General features: G+C 39.3%; 1 protein-coding gene across 1 annotated transcript in view; it reads right to left on the reverse strand.

Annotated features, from left to right (window-relative positions):
• Positions 1-16,807, reverse strand: part of LOC121371427 (xanthine dehydrogenase/oxidase-like) — a 45,646-nt gene that overhangs the window by 12,831 nt on the left and 16,008 nt on the right. Inside the window, exons 10-18 of the mRNA XM_041497306.1 lie at positions 15,637-15,804; positions 15,149-15,225; positions 11,962-12,055; positions 11,232-11,344; positions 8,929-9,113; positions 8,381-8,540; positions 5,822-6,026; positions 2,379-2,560; positions 726-845 (exon numbers count right to left, since the gene is read on the reverse strand). Coding sequence (XP_041353240.1) covers positions 726-845; positions 2,379-2,560; positions 5,822-6,026; positions 8,381-8,540; positions 8,929-9,113; positions 11,232-11,344; positions 11,962-12,055; positions 15,149-15,225; positions 15,637-15,804 — 1,304 coding nt within the window. The remainder of the gene's footprint in view (positions 1-725; positions 846-2,378; positions 2,561-5,821; positions 6,027-8,380; positions 8,541-8,928; positions 9,114-11,231; positions 11,345-11,961; positions 12,056-15,148; positions 15,226-15,636; positions 15,805-16,807) is intronic.

Consider the following 16,807-nt stretch of genomic DNA (forward strand, 5'->3'; position numbering starts at 1 on the left):
GTCATATGATTGTCATGAAATCAACAAATAAGAATAGGATCATGGATATTGAACGAATTCACGTTTTGGCTCTCCGCGTCCAAGGTCAACTTCACTGTTACTAAAAATAGAAATTACATCTACCAACTTCATTTCTTATTCAGTTGTCATAAAAGATCACCTTATAGGAATAGGATCATCACATCGTGGACCAACAATGGATTTTACTCTATTATTGCCAGAAGGGGAGGGGACTTGCTGCAGGTCAGGTCAGAGTGTTTAACGTGCACATTAAGAACAAACTGTTGCAGCGTACGGCTGTCTTGGGCACAGGTGCCGGCCTCGGCCGGCTCCCGTGCTCAGGACAGGAAAGGGTGGGGTGTGGTGGAGAGGGGGACCGCCTGCACTGGCAGGTGCAAGGAAGCACCAGCAGCCCGACCGGGGTCAATAACAGGCGGAGGGTGTCTATGAGTGCTATGGATTTGCTGCGTAATTGAAAAATTACTCAACAAATTCCACTGAAGACAGTAATTATACTTGTGTTGATGAAAAGAGACGAATATTGTGTCCAATATTAAAATGCCAGTTTCAAATACATATACAATGTATTTCATTACGAATAAATGTCAGACAATGCCTTTTTACTTATCCCGAAATTGTAAAAATCATAATGGTTAGTTGTTTGTTTGAATAATTTCTAACAACCCACTACAAAGTTGACACTCAGAATTAGTCAGTTTAGTTACCTCAATAGTTATGATGGGCTTCATTTCTTCATATTCAACTTTGACCTTTTTTGTTGCCTTCTGTGCATGCTCTTTTGTGTCAGCTACGATACCACCAATAATTTGTCCTTGGCAATGAACCTAAATACAAATTATAAACCCAATTTAGATTTTAAAATAATACGGAATGAATATGTTTATATATACTACTCAAAAGAATTTAAGGGTCAGACGATATTTTCGACATTATTTTCTGAATGTCAATTATATTAGCTAGACCATAATGTCACGCATGGTATTGTTCCATTTTGACGAAAGTGGGTCTAAGCAACCCATAAATGAATTAAAATCCACTGTCATTGACACTGTCGACTAGTTCTAATGGCGAAAACATGCTTACATTTGCACGTAAATTAGGGCGAAAGCGAAAGGTCTGCTAAGTGCCCATAACTTGCTTTTTCACAAAGCGCTTCATTTGCACGCTTTGCATGTGTATTCCATGTTCCCAATGCTGAATTTCCGTATAATTGGAGCTTGCATTCGTGTACGGTGCACACTCCAAATTCGACAATGGTACGACGTCAACTGACTATCGAAGATCGAGGAAGGGCTATTGCTTGGCTTCAGGATGGCAATACGCAAAGAAATGTTGCTCTGAGACTTGGTGTCAGTCAGAGTGTCATTGGCCTACTGTGGCAATGGTACCAAGCAACGAATTCTGTTCGAAATCGTCCACGTTCGGGAAGACCCCGAAGCACTACAAATAGAGAGGACCGCTACATCACCAATATGGCTCTACGTCAACGCACAACCACTGCACGTCGATTACGTGACAATCTGCGGACTGCGACTGGAACTCGAGTGTCTGATCAAACCATACGCAATCGTCTGAGAGCCAATAATCTACGCTGCCGTCGCCAGGCTGTTCGACCACCACTCCTACCACGTCACAGAACGGCTAGACGTCACTGGTGCACGCTTCATCTGCGGTGGCAACGTGTTCAGTGGGGTCGAGTGATGTTCACTGATGAGCCCAGGTTTAGTTTCCAGTTCAACGACGGTCGGGTTCGTGTCTACAGACGTCCTGGTGAGCGCTTCACTGACGTTACATTAGACAACGTCACCGGTTCGGTGGTGGCAGCGTCATGGTGTGGGGCGGCATCTCTATCCACCACAGGACCCCCCTCTATGTGGTGGATGGCAATCTGAATGGAATCCGCTATCTGAATGAGATTATCCGGCCGTTGGTTCTCCCAGGCCTTCAGCAGATTGGCGGCGGGGCAGTTCTGCAGGATGACAATGCCAGACCCCACCACGCCAGGGTGGTAACGGACTTTCTCAGACAACAAGGTATCGCCAGGATGGATTGGCCAGCATATTCGCCTGACTTGGCCCCAATAGAGAACGCCTGGGACGAATTAGGCAGGAGAGTTCGGGATAACCATGTCCCTCCAGCCAACCTTCATGGTTATAAATTTTTGACCCTTATATTCTTTTGAGTAGTATATATTTACAATAACCTTTTTAATTGACAACAATATAAATATCAACACGCAGTCATTACATGATGATTTAATATATATATATATGTTATTAAATTGATTTTCGGATTTGGAATGTTAGTCAGTTAATGTGCTGACCAAGTTATGAATGTCAAAATAATAAACATGATACCTCGTTAGTTGCAAATATTTCTTCTTTCTCCGATTCCGCAAATACAAAATAGTTTTCCCCAGGGACATCTTTAGCGCAGAGATAATCCTTCACTCCTGGCATTTGTAAGGCATCACTTATATCAACACTAAGAATCTTGGCCCGAGCTTTGGTGCTCAATACAAACGCAATATTCAATTCATCTACAAGAAGAAAGGTAGAAAGGTTACGTATTTCATTCAGAGACATGATGATGTAGGGCAGCATGAAAAATAATCGCAAAGAATGCAAGAGCTATGCTGAAATTATAATGTGTTCTTGTTTTTGGCATTAATGGCAATGAAAGGACATATTCTGCAGCCACGTCTGATATGAATTTGCCCTATGCCAGTGTTGGTGTCCCCTACAGTGATTTTAAATATCATATTAACCAATATATATGTTTCACTTGGCAAGATGACTGGAACGGTCGGTTTACGAACAAGCTACATTCTGTTAGGATGCAGGGGGTGCAGAAAGAATGAGGTTGTCGTGCCGCATCGGCTACCGGTATATATATTTGACATTTGCTTGGTTTTGAGGAAAACAGCCACTCCCAGATCGTACAGCAATGAAGCTACACGTCTAGTCATCTACCCCCCACTGGGGATACTGATTAGTACATTTAGTGCGCTATTAGAGTTTCGCGTCGCATACACTGGGTCATGGGCTTCGGTGACTTTGGTGTATGGGGATGCAGTGAAGAGGAAAAAAGAGGATCAGGAAGAGGAAGCGTGCGCCAAGTGCGGCATGGGGGGAGGGACCTAAACTGGCAGCTCATCTGCCAGTGATGGCTCCTGCATCGTCGCCCCCAGCCCGAACAAAGCCAGGGAAGGGGATCGAACCAGCCAAAGCTGTTAGGACCAAGATGCCAGTGATAGACCTCAACATTGCAATGCTGGAATTGCCCACCACCCTTGCTCCAGCTACTACTCAGACGACTCCGGCTTATGTCATCGCCTCAACTGAAGATGCCTCGCGTCGATTTGTGATGCGAAAGGCTGTCACTGCCCCCCAAGTGACCAGCCAGCTAAGGGAAAGCTTTATTCGTCTAGCTGCGGCAGAGACTTAGCCTCTTGGAGCCTCCAGACTAGCAAGAGCAAGCCGTAATACACCAACTACTTATTCGGCGACACCACCAACGTGGACTCACTGCCGGGCGGACTGCAGGAGGGAACTTTTAAACGCTTCCCAAAAAGCATGTCTGAAACTTAGTGGTATAGGGGCATGTAAAAATGCTCAAAGTCCCAGACAGCAGTGAGATGGCAATTCATGACACGGACCTGGACAAGGGAGGAATCAGTCTTGTGGTGACATTACGCCGCGGTGGTTTCTACCGACAAGGGACCCTCTTCGAGAAAATGGACAACACCACTGTTCATAGGAGTTTGAAGGCGTTCATTATGTCGATTTAGCTAAAACCCTGCTAAATCACAGGTGGACAAATCTTATACCGCAGTTCAACAGCAGACAATTCATCACCTCTCCATAGGTGCCTTTCCAAAACCCTTCGCTTCTAGGTAAGGGCTTAGTCAGACTTTAAAATGTGTCAGCTCCATTTTCGAAACTTACGTTTGGTTTTTTCTAAACAGTCCGACGCACTTTATTTTGACTGCCCGTCTAAATTGCCCAAATCACCAGAATCTTTTCCGAGCACTCAAAATTTATTTTAGGGCTCAGTTTATTTCCCAGACATCAGCAGAATGTTTATTCTCCGTGTTGGCTTTAAGTCTCTGATCTTCTAAATTAATTTGAAATTCCGCTCACCTCAAACTTATCCACCCCCCCTTGTCCCGGACTTAGACACTGTTGAAGTCAGAGATAAAGCCCATGATGGGCGTGCTCGAAAACATAGTGTTATAGGGGCATGTTAAAAAGAGTTCAGATCAGATTAGAGGACAGGCTTTCCTCCTTAATGTCAACACTGCCCGTGTACTCTGACTGTATGCCACATTTTGGTGGAAAAGTAATGCACAAATGTTGAAACATGTTATTCGGTATTGACTCGTTTCGAAAATATCTATAGAGTTTACAAATACAAAACGGTGTATTGAAAATCATAGAAAATCACTCATAACAACATTTGTAAACAATGAGTTTAGAGGATGGTCATTGACACGGCTTGGAATTCAAGACGCCAAAATGACACATGCTTTAACAAATACGGTGACTACTATAGAAAAGTGGATATAATAATACAATATATCCTGAATATCACTGAAAACAAACTGATCAGATTAATAAGCCTACGTTTAACTGATTTAATATTCAACTCGATGTATTCTGATAGGCAGTATATAACCCGAAAAGAGTGTATTTTATAGTCACCCCACACATGCGACAGCAATAACAACTGAAAAGTGGGTGGTGAGTTTTCAGTGGAGATCAGTATAGCTTGAACGTACAAATGGATGAATTTGCATGCTACATACATAAGCGTATGGGATGGAGATGGGGTGGACGGGATACTGCCCCCTAGCGCTGGAGCAATTCTTCAAATTCGGGCAAAAACGATAGAGATATTCGGACAAAATGTGCTGGACCGAAAACTGTTCACCCTGTTTTTCCATCATTCTGCCAATAATACTAGTTGTAGTCCGTGTAAAAATATGTAGTGTTTCGTTGGCATCCCCATTTATCAGTTTGGCACTAATGCTAATGTGAATAAATGTTAGAATGAAGATTTGGGCATTTTCGTTTAATTCATGCAAATAGAGCCTGCCACCTTCCACCCCCCCCCCCCCCCCCCCCCCTTCAAAATTGGGAGCCTGTACGCATATTGCTACATATATTTTGTGGACTGTCTTCTTGTGACCAGATTTTATCAGTCTTGGGGTATATGTTTCATGCAAAAGTTTGAATCAGTTAAACAATTCTATTAATCATATTCTGTTCTTTGTTAATAATATCACGGTTTAACAACCAGAAATAGTTATGTCCACATTTTCTCTCTCTCTTTTTTTTTCATTTTCAATACTTCTGTTTTTAGCAGAAAATGCACATGAAAGAGCAGTGTTCTACAAAATTGTTCAGTATAGGATCTCCTTGGGAGTGGCTGTCCTCCTATAGACGAGGCACTAGATAGAGATTCATTGAATCAACCACCTTTTGCCAAGAGCCTTTTGACTCTGCATTATGCAGACTGACGGTCTTGAATAATGTAATACAGTATACATGTATTACATATCCTTTTAATATAATGTTAATAATGTATTTAATGAAGGTGGTACAGTAAATCATTTTTTTTTAGGAAATCCCTAATGATTTCTTAAGATCGGTTTGCTGAACACAGGTTAGATGGCATGGTATTAGATCATTTCGAAGAACATAAACATGACCTCTTTAAGACAATTGATTTCACTGTAAATCAACCATATTCACAAAATGAAAATCATCAACAGTAACGAAGACCAGTAATAGCAAACCTTGTAGCTTTTTCATGTCGTCAACATACACTGCTTCTCCAGTTGTTTGTTGTTGTGCAGAATTGTGAGATACAGGATGACCAACAATATCTACTGGAGATTCTTTAGTGTGCTCCTCAAACACTTGTATTCCCTTTGTGCATGCTCTTGGACCAAGGGAAATGACGCTTTCTTCAGGCGACAAAATCTCGGTTATTATCCCTTCCTGAAAATGAAAATGAGAAATGCCTAGAGATTGATTTTACAGAAACATAGATATTTTTTTCCTTTCACCTTTGTAAAGGTAAATGTGTACAAAAAGACTTAATGTTCACATTGAGGTTGTTGAATTATAATAAAAGTTAAAGTTCTGTTTGTTTAACGACACCACTAGACCACACTGATTAATTAACAATCGACTATTAGATGTCAAACATTTCGTAATTCTGACAGGTCATCAGAGGAAAGCCACTGCATTGTTTACTAATGCAGCAAGGGATCTATTATATGCAGTTTCCCAAAAACAGAAAAGCGCATACCACGGCCTTTAACCAGTTGTGGTACACTGGTTGGAACTATAAAAAACCCAATCAGTTGAATGGATCCACCGAGATGGGAAATATAACAAATGAGAAGCACTATGCACTTGCTACTTAATAAAAGGGTAACTATTATGACATCATCTATTAATTATTTCTTCTAGTCATTATCCTTTGAGAGTAGTATTATTGACAGTGCACATTTTAATTCAGTGGTTTTCATTGATTAGAACACTGGGTTTTAAAGTTTTCATGTAAAATCATATTTTATTATTTATAGTCAAGGCATGTAATACTACATTGCTCCGGACATACATACCACAGAGTTGATATATATATTGTTAACAATAAGTAGGGGATATTCCATTTAAAATATCAATAATTATAGAATGAAATTAAATATAAAACTCAAAATAAGTGCACAATGTGCGTTATGTTTCCACTCAAAGAGCATGAAAAAAAAAAAACGATTTTTTTTTATCGCAAAGCATGTGACGCAGGGTGCAATTTGTTTTTAAAATTTTGATTAGCAGTTTTTCCTACTGGATGGAGAATTGATTAGCAACTATTGGAATTTGATTAGCACTTTAATAAAATGAGTAAACATGAATAAAACACATTCTTTTCAATAAAATTGCATGTTTCTTATACATGTATCTGTAATGTGGGCTGTTTACAAGGCCATATCCTCCGGAGGTCAAGGGGGGGGGCAGTTGCCTCCCCCCCTCCCCCTCCACACACCCAGAGAATCTCACTTCTTTTTTTTTTGGCTATATAGAAAATAGCATAGTAATGTCAGGGTTTAATTTTTATAGTACAACATATTTCTGAATAATATTTGTCAATGGTTATGCTAAGCAGCTTGGTCATCTAACTTATTCAAAGTGATTTTTTAGTCTTTCCTGAGTTGATTTGTATGTCTGATCCAAAGTGCGATTGAAGCCCGAGAAAAATTCCGCATTTGGCTGATCATTCCAACGTATTCGGTGTTCATTTTTGTTATGAAAATTGACAATTCTTAAACGATATATATACGTATTTTACCGGAACATTATTTGCCGAGGCAATTCGAAATTAAAAACGCCAAGCTGTTAATTAGTCGATAATACCGTATGTATACACAAACAATTTCGCGGCTAAAATAATTCGCGATCAAGCTTTCATTTTACATTTTCACGATAGTTTTTGCCAATATTGTTCATGGGAGGGTCACTGGGCAGTACTACCGTGAAAACATCCTTGCACCGATTGTTGTGCCCTTTGTACGCCAGTTTATTTTTCATGACAAAGCCCGTGATCACCGGAGTTTACTGGTCACTGCGTATCTGCAGAAACAGAACATCATCACACTACCGTGGCCAGCCCTAAGCCCAGACCTTTCACCTATTTAGCACATGTGGGATATCATCGCATGAAGTGTTCGAGAACTTCAACGTCAGCCAACCAACTTGGTTGAATTAGGAGCCGTTCCCCAAGATGAATGGGACAGAATCCCCCAAAATGTTATTGGACGTTTAAGCAAAAACATGCCACGTCGGATTCATGCATGCTTGGCGAACCGCGAGGGTTTTACCCGTGCAAATATTGAAAACGTCAAATTAACAAGCACCACCCCTGTTGCCTATCCATGACTCATCCGGACCTACATCACTATCCTGGCTATAATTTTTAATGCCAATCCCTTGTGCTTGTTTTCCTATTAATTAATATTGTAATAAATATTAATACATCTCTGTTATATTCTGTTATATTTGAATATCCCCTACTATTTTGAACATTATATAAGCACATTTAAAAAACTAATCTAAATCTAAAACAAATTGTTACACTGTATTTTGAAATACATACGTGACACAAGCATTACAGTACAAATAATACTAATTGAATCGGGTTTTTTATTATCAAGATCACTTTTACCTTTTTAAGAAGTACTTATAGCATGTTTTATTGTCAATATTATGCTAAACCAATAGATTGAAGTAAAATTAACATCAATTGCTTTCACTGGAACTTTCAGTACAACGTCTGCAAGCATTAATACCTCAATGAGTTTTGTCTTGACTGTGATGAAAAACTTGAAGAAGAAGCTTGTTGTCAATGTTTTACGAAACACCGCCATTCCACCAGGAGCACCAGGGGAAAGTGGCAAGTCAGCTGCCAAATGTTTACATGCCATGGCAAGCATTGACTCATCCCAGTGACTAGAAATATATACCCAGGACACTGCATCAATACATTATTAATCAACGCAACTTTGTTGACTTGTATATATTTGTACAACACAATGTTAATATCAGTACACACATCACCCCTCAGAAAAAGTTACAAACAGTAGTATGAAATTTTCTATTTTGAACAAAAAAGGTTGCAATGTACGTAAATAACATCATTTTGCACATTATATTTTTAGGGATGGAGGAGCAAACGAAATGAAAAATTGAATAAATGTTTGAATCTTACGACAGAACCGTATCTCTGCACAATCTCCTCTCATTTCAAAGATAATACATACCGTATTATAACTACTGAATATGTTTAACAGGTAATAATGTAAACAATACCTGCATCAATCTTATTGAGAAAACCAACCTTCCTACAAGTGCTGCCATTGTTTTTAGTGCCATGACAGTTGTGGGTGCCATGCCTCCATAGGCACAGGAAATGTTCTCAATCACATCTGTTCCCTTCTGAAACTGCACGTCCAAACCAGCACTAACAATAGCAATGTCATCATCCTTTCTGTTGGCTACTTTATAGCCATAAAAATGTTCTTGCTGAAATTATGAAATTAAGTGTTAACATTTCAGAATTAATGCTCGGTGCACATATTACTCACTACCATTGTAAGAAATGTTCAATGGATTGTAGCAACTACCAGAACCAGAGTTTGTATGTCTTATTTAGCGATCAGAATGTCACCAGGAGTTAATACTTGTAAAATTTATAATTACATTAATCAAACACATTTAATGTGGATTGACCTTCTGTTTCAACATTTGAACTATTGAGTTTTTATGTACTTTACTTTGCTCCCAGATAGCATAATACATAGACATAAAAGTATTTATTCCAAAAGTGTCTTCAGAATTGCAGGAACACTGATTAACGCTCACATAAGAAGGAAGGAAATGGTTTATTTAACGACGCACTCAACATTTTATTTATGGTTATATGGTGTTGGACATATAGTTAAGGACCACACAGATATTGAGAGATGAAACCTGCTGTCGCCAGTTCATGGGCTACTCTTTTCAATTAGCAGCAAGGGATCTTTTCCCACAGGCTAGTACATACCACGACCTTTGTTACACCAGTTGTGGAGCACTGGCTGGAACGAGAAATAGCCAATAGGCCCACCGACGGGGATTGATCCTAAACCGACCATGCATCAAACGAGAACTTTACCACTGGGCTACGTCCCGCCCCGCCCCTCACATAAGAGGAACTTTTTTTTTCCTCCCACTGCCCCCTTTCCTTTTTCTCCTTTGAATTACATCTTATTTCTTCCCAATCTGGCAACTCCTCCTATCTTTCAACTTCTTTTGCTGTCCACCTCCACACCCCAGTCCTTGTCTCTCCAACCGTGACAGGTGCTTGTAAGTTGTGGCTATCTGTGCCACACACCTGCCATTCCCCATCAGCTTTTAGCTGTGGGCTTAGTCTGACCACTTCGGGGAGTGTTCAATAGTTACTTCTGGCATTGTTAAGAGGCACTTGTAACCACCTACTATGCACCCCTACTACCAGCGGTCATTAGTTTCGTGGGTCAGACCAGCTTTATTAGCGGCAGAGGACGAGGATGCCAGGTGGGTGCCGGGAAATACACAGAGACTGCACCCATGGAGGAAGTTGAGACAGGTAGGCGATGGTATGGACAGCTCAGAAGACAGTCGGAGGAAGCTGACAGAAAGGGTTGAAACAGATTGAAATCGTGGGAGAAATTGGAAAGTTTTTTATATTAAAATAATGAGAATGTTAGGCAGAGGTTGATAGATGAGAAAGATGAATGAACGTGTGAGCCAGCTTTGACGGGATTTGAACCACTGTCGTCAGCTTGATTGTCCAGCAGCTTATCCACTAGACCACGGAGCTCACTATAATATAAGTTGTAGAAGCATCACGAGGAGTATATGGCTTTTTATGTACCCTCTGTGTGTTCTTTTACCCCGAGCCGAAGGCGAGGGGGTAAAAGAACACACAGAGGGTACATAAAAAGCCATATACCCCTCATGATGCTTCTACAATGAATTTATCTTGCCGACATGTTAAACCATATAGCCAAATAATCAAAATAACGCCAGACAATAATTGTTAACAATTTATTAACGGAGCCGTACCACGCGGACGCGAACGAAACCACTTGCCAGTGATGAAAAATAGTTCCATCGATAAACGAGTTTTTAACTTCAAATGTTTGTAATACGAAATTGTCTGAAAAAGATATTAATAATTTTTTTTTAAAAAAACACTTTTTTTTATCAGAAATGTATGTAGTAAAAAAATAAAAATATTAAAAAAACAAAAACAAAAACAAAAACTGTTGCTAATCGCGCATTAATACAATAACACCACGACCGTAATTAGGTGGCCGAGTTCAACATTGCAGCTTTTAAAAGTATTGAAATAGTGTATTTTATAGTAAAAATAAAATTAATTATGTATACTTGATTGATTATCAATGTTATTTATAATCTAATTATTGCTTTAGCATTAACTGGGGCAGCTGGAAACTGTTGGAAATTACAGACGGGGTATAAGAGAATTTGGCTCCGCCCACAGGGGGATAAGGGATTTGTCCAACGGCAAACAACCAATGAGATTAAAGAATTTTACATGAAGGCGAGATAAGAGGACTTTCTTGTTCCATTAAGGGACAAAAAAACACAAAATACCTCATTGCTGCATGGAACTTTCACTTGTATCAAAATTTCTTCTGGATTCAGATCTGTTTTTCTGTAGCCTTTCAAGAAGGTGTGATCCATTTTCACATTTCTGGGCTTGTTGTCTGAAATAATTATGAACTACTTACAGAAACATTATTGGCATATTCAACAAATGAAGATACCAATATTACATTTCTCTTCATTGGTATTATTGTCAAATATATTACCATGATCAATACCATTCATTTCCAGATATGTTATATAGTAAATTATGGTTCAGACTCATAGATGGTGTGATCCATTTTCACCTGCCTGGATTTCTTATCTAAAATAATTATGAACTAATTATAGAATCATATTAACATATTCAACAAAGGAAGATACCTATTTACATTTCTCGTCATTGGTATTATTGTCAAATATATTAATCTGAGCAATGCCATTCATTTCCAGATATCTTGCATGGTAAATTATGGTTCAGATATGTACTAAATAATGGCAATTCGTATTATAATGTCATTAAATGTGTACTGTTACTGCCACCACTGTAAAATTAATATGGCTTTGTCGAAACTAGTGGTACAGTTTTAACTATTCAGATACTTTTAAAACTGTGGTGTAAAATAAGACTATTTACACTTATTAAGGACAAATGAGTCTATGAAATAAAACAAACCCGACAGTTTGTTCTAAAGCAATGTCATTTATATACTGCATAAAACTCAAATCAAAATCCTACCCTTAGACATTACATATAGTTCTGCTCCAGCTGCCATTAGAAGTGGAACCAGATCAGAAATTGGGCTGGCAGTCATTATGTTTCCACCAATCGCCTGCAATAGTTATATCATTTTAAAATAAACGGGGGGCATATAATTTAGAGATATTTTATAGATTCAGTGAGGCCTTTTAACTTGAGACATACCGTATATCGCTGTGTATTAGCCGACTTTTTGATACAAAAATTATCAAGTCAAAGGCTGGGGTCGGCTTATCTAAGGAGTCAACATTTTATTGGAAATGTAAAGTTAGAATAGTGACGTCACGGCTCGACTCGATCTATTGTCATTATTGTGCTCTGCATTTCCGCTTTCATAATACAAGCTATTACAAATAAAAGATATTAAAATTGTATATATATGTTCATCTTTAATAAATGTTGGTGTTTAAAAAGTTATTTAGTAATATTTATCTGTTTAAACAACAATAAATGGTGACCGATCAAAACAATTTCGGAAAACTTCGCAGGTCACGTGTCATTACAAAACTGCTTACTAAACCGGTGAACACGTTAATTGTTCCAGCTTCGTTTGTTTTGTTTGTCGGCTTGGGATTAATCGACACGGGTGGTTGGGTATGGTAGGGTATAGCCGACTAGTAATGAAAAGACTGATTAGCACAATCAACAATGCAAACAGTCACTGTGTTTTTAACGTGTGGCTGCAATCAAGAATGTAAGAGAATAAAACAAATGACTGAAAGGTAAGTGCTTAATACTAACTGCAATAACAGTAATAAATTTGAAAGTCGTTTCATGTTAAAGGGTCGCATGCTATCAAAATATAATTAAAAGATTAAAAATGAGTTCACATAAAAAAAAGCATTAAAACCCCAGCCGTCAAATAAATATTTACTACGACCAAGAAATTGCATACGAGTACAACATGAGTTGCAAGAGAAAACGACGTGCATACGATGCTAGCTTCAAATTACGTGTAATTGAGTTTGCTGAAAATTTGAATAATTGTGCAGCAGCAAGACAGTTTGATGTTAATGAGCGACAAGTTCGTAATTGGAGAAAGCAGAAAACCGTTCTTGCCGATATGCCAAAAACAAAGAAGGCCAGACGACATTCGGTGTCCCCAAACTTAGCACTAGAGGAACTGTTGGAGCCCTGTGTTTCGGAGCAACGTCAGGCTGGCCACATCGTGACACGAGTTTATGATTCGTCAACGCGTGTTATACCTTTGCAAGATGAGGAAAGATTTGGGAATAGAATCAACATTCAAGGCGACTGCAACTGGTGTTCAGGTTTTATGGAAAGGAACAATCTTGTTCTACGCCAGCGTACCCACATTGCACAAAAACTACCTGATGAGTAGACTAAGAAAATCCTGTCCATTTCAACAGTTTTTTTTTGAAGGAAAGAAAACAATTCGAGTTTCCCGGTTGCACAGATTGGCAATATGGACGAAACACCGATGAATTTTGAACATGCCAGGAAACCGAACGATCGACACGAGGGCACACACTCGGTACAAGTGCAAAAACCTGTGGGGCAGAGAAACAACACTTCACGGTAGTACTGGCCTGTATGGCGGATGGGACAAAATTAAAGCCCATGGTGATCTTCAGAGAAAAGACACATTCCAAAGGATAAATTTCCTAAAGGCGTTATTATTGCGGTACAGGAAAAAGGGTGGATGAACGAATCACTGGTGTTACAGTGGTTAGATGACGTGTGGATGGCCCGGTCCAGAGGTGCACGAGGCTGTCAGTCATTCCTGGTGTGGGATATGTTCCGTACACACCTGTGCGAAGCCATGAAAAAGAAATTGAAGGAGTTGAAAGTGAGGCAATGTGTCATTCCTGGAGGCTGTACATCCTTGTTACAGCCACTTGACGTTAGCCTGAACAAGCCATTCAAAGCAAACGTGAGGAAGGAGTGGAATGACTGGATGGTTAACGGCGAGCAGAGTTACACCAAAAACGGAAGCAGACGGTGAGCACCTTTACCGGTTGTGGTTCAGTGGGTAAAAAATGCGTGGGAATAGATCCCTAGCGACATGATCGTCAGGAGCTTTCTAAAGACAGGAATCGCCAACAGCATGGACGGCACCGAAGACGACAGTTTATTCAACGACATGTGCGCAGACACCACCGTACAATCACTCCCAGAAGCAGAAGTGATCGAGAATGTTCAAGTAAATCAGCTGAATGATTTTTACGACAACACTGCAGACCAGGCTGTGTGGGACATTATCGAGGCCGATGATTCTGACAACGAGTTCAGCGGATTCACTGCTGACGATCTTCCCGAGTGAATGAACAGTGAATAAACCGTGTGGATTGTGCTACTTTGTAACATTAAATGAATTAGAAATGGACATAAAGTTTTAAATGTAACCTATAAATGTTTACTGACATAAAGTATGTAAAAAAAAAAATCCCTGGTTGTTGTTATTACTACTACTATTATTATTATTATTTCTGTTTAGGTATATTTCGCTATCTTGGTACTTATATTTTACGAGAAATAAATTAACCGGACACCATTTCTATAAATAGAAATCGGCTACTGCTTCCGGATAAGTTTGCTGTGACAAATGACGTTTGAAAGCAGATGTACTTTGTCTCATTTTGTAGACCACACAGACATCTGACTTGGTTAGTTTTATATAGGGGGGGGGGGGTCAGCTTATATACAAGGTCTATAATTTTAAAGCCGATTTGGAGGGTGAAACTAGGGGGTCGGCTAATGCATGGAGTCGGCTAATACACAGCGATATACGGTACTGGTTTCCAATTCAGTTAGGTGCTTGAATAACTTCACTGTGATAACATCATTATGACTTTTCTCACTCCAGCCAGTGAACGACTGGTACACCAAAGGCCGTGGTATGTGCTATCCTGTCTAAGGAATGGTGCATATAAAAGATCCCTTGTTGTTAATCGAAAAGAGTAGTCCATGACGTTGCGACAGCGGGTATCCTCCCTCAATAACTGTGTGGTCCTTAACCAAATGTCTGACGCCATATAACTGTAAATAAAATGTGTTGAGTGTGTCGTTAAATAAAACATTTCTTTCATTCATTACAACTTTTATTATTAAAACAGCTGTAAAAATATATTGTGAATGGTAGAAAGTATGTAGTTTTAAAGTGGCAGCCATGAGTAAGAAATGTATATAGCCCAAAACTACTAACTGCAACATTTCGGATCTGGTGACTGCCAAACCACTGTAGCATGTCCACGAAAGCAGCAAATATACGAGTTTTCCATTCTAAAATAAAAATTACCATTTTAGTTTATTTGACTTTAAATTATTAATTTTTATAAGCTTGCAACTGCTACATAAAAAAGGTTATTTCTTGAATGAAGGTCAGCATAAGACATAAATCAATGATAAACGTTTTGCAGATAAAAGCCGACGATAGCCTGAACATGAATACCTTGTAGATAGTTTAATTATGCACATTTGTCAGTCACAACATAAACCTGCATTCCTTATATAGTTTACGTTTATTCTACCCCTGCTATATGAGACTGGTTTGAAGAGGAATAAAGAATGCAATTCTATAGAGATCTGTATAGATTTACGTTTTCCTATTATTAAAATGCATTTTCCAGTTTTAAAAGATGTAACTGTTGAAGGAATAGTAGTTTTCAAATGTTTGAATATGTTATCATCCACCTGGTAAACTGTCAACAGCACTCTGCACGGCTTCTTGTATCCGGGACAGAGTGACGGATGCACCAATCACTAACCCATGTTCTTCCAGCCGTACATCATTCAGTGCTTCAATGTGTGTTGTACATATCAGAACTGGAAACTCGGCGTTCTTAAACCTTTTCTCTATTCCTGGAGGGAAAAAAGCGGTAAAAGCATATAATATTCTTGTATTGTTCTTGTTAAATTTAGGTTTGTTTGTTTGACGATAACACATTGCTTAATTAACCATCGGCTATTGGATGTCAAACATTTTGTTCATTCTGACACTTTTGTCAACAGAGAAAACCCGCTACATTTTTTCATTAGCAGCAAGTGATCTTTTATACATTTTCCCACAGACAGCAAAGCACATGCCACAGACTTTGACCTGTTGTGGTACAAGCCAATCAGTTGAATGGATCTACTGAGGTGGTTTGACCCTGCGACGCACGTACCTCAGGCGAACACTCAACCAACTGAGCTAAATTCCACCTCGACTGCCCTAAAGTTAAGTTAATAATCACGGAGTACAGGAAGCTAGGGCAGGATGTGTAAAGAGGGTATAGGACGATGGATGGATAAATATAAATGTGACCAACAAGCCTAATTCAGGCGCGTCATCAGAAAGGGATTCATGGATGTGAACGAAGCCTCTTTCGCCGATTCCCTTTCTGTTATATTACATGCTTGATGTGGGGTCGGTCTGGGATCGATCCCCGTCAGTGGGCCCATTGGACTATTTCTCGCTCCAGCCAGTGCACCACGACTGGTATATCAAAGGCCGTGGTATGTGTTATCCTGTCTGTAGGATGATACATATAAAATATCCCTTGCTGCTAATCGAAAAGAGTAGTCCATGAAGTGGCGACAGCGGGTTTCCTCTCTCAATACCTGTGTGGTCCTTAACCATATGTCCGACGCCATATAACCGTAAATAAAATGTGTTGGATGCGTCCTTAAATAAAACATTTCCTTTCCTTTCCTTGTTATATTACATCAACAAGAAAACATAACATTAGTCGTAATTCTTACCAGTCCACTATGACAAGGAATTGCTTCTTTCAATAATCTCTTTCGATCCATTCATTTCAACTTATGTTCGTGCTTATATCCAATTAAGGTTCAAGCACGCTGTTCCGGGACCACACATCAG

This window comes from Gigantopelta aegis, chromosome 4 (assembly GCF_016097555.1).
Source record: "Gigantopelta aegis isolate Gae_Host chromosome 4, Gae_host_genome, whole genome shotgun sequence".
Taxonomy (NCBI): domain Eukaryota; kingdom Metazoa; phylum Mollusca; class Gastropoda; order Neomphalida; family Peltospiridae; genus Gigantopelta; species Gigantopelta aegis.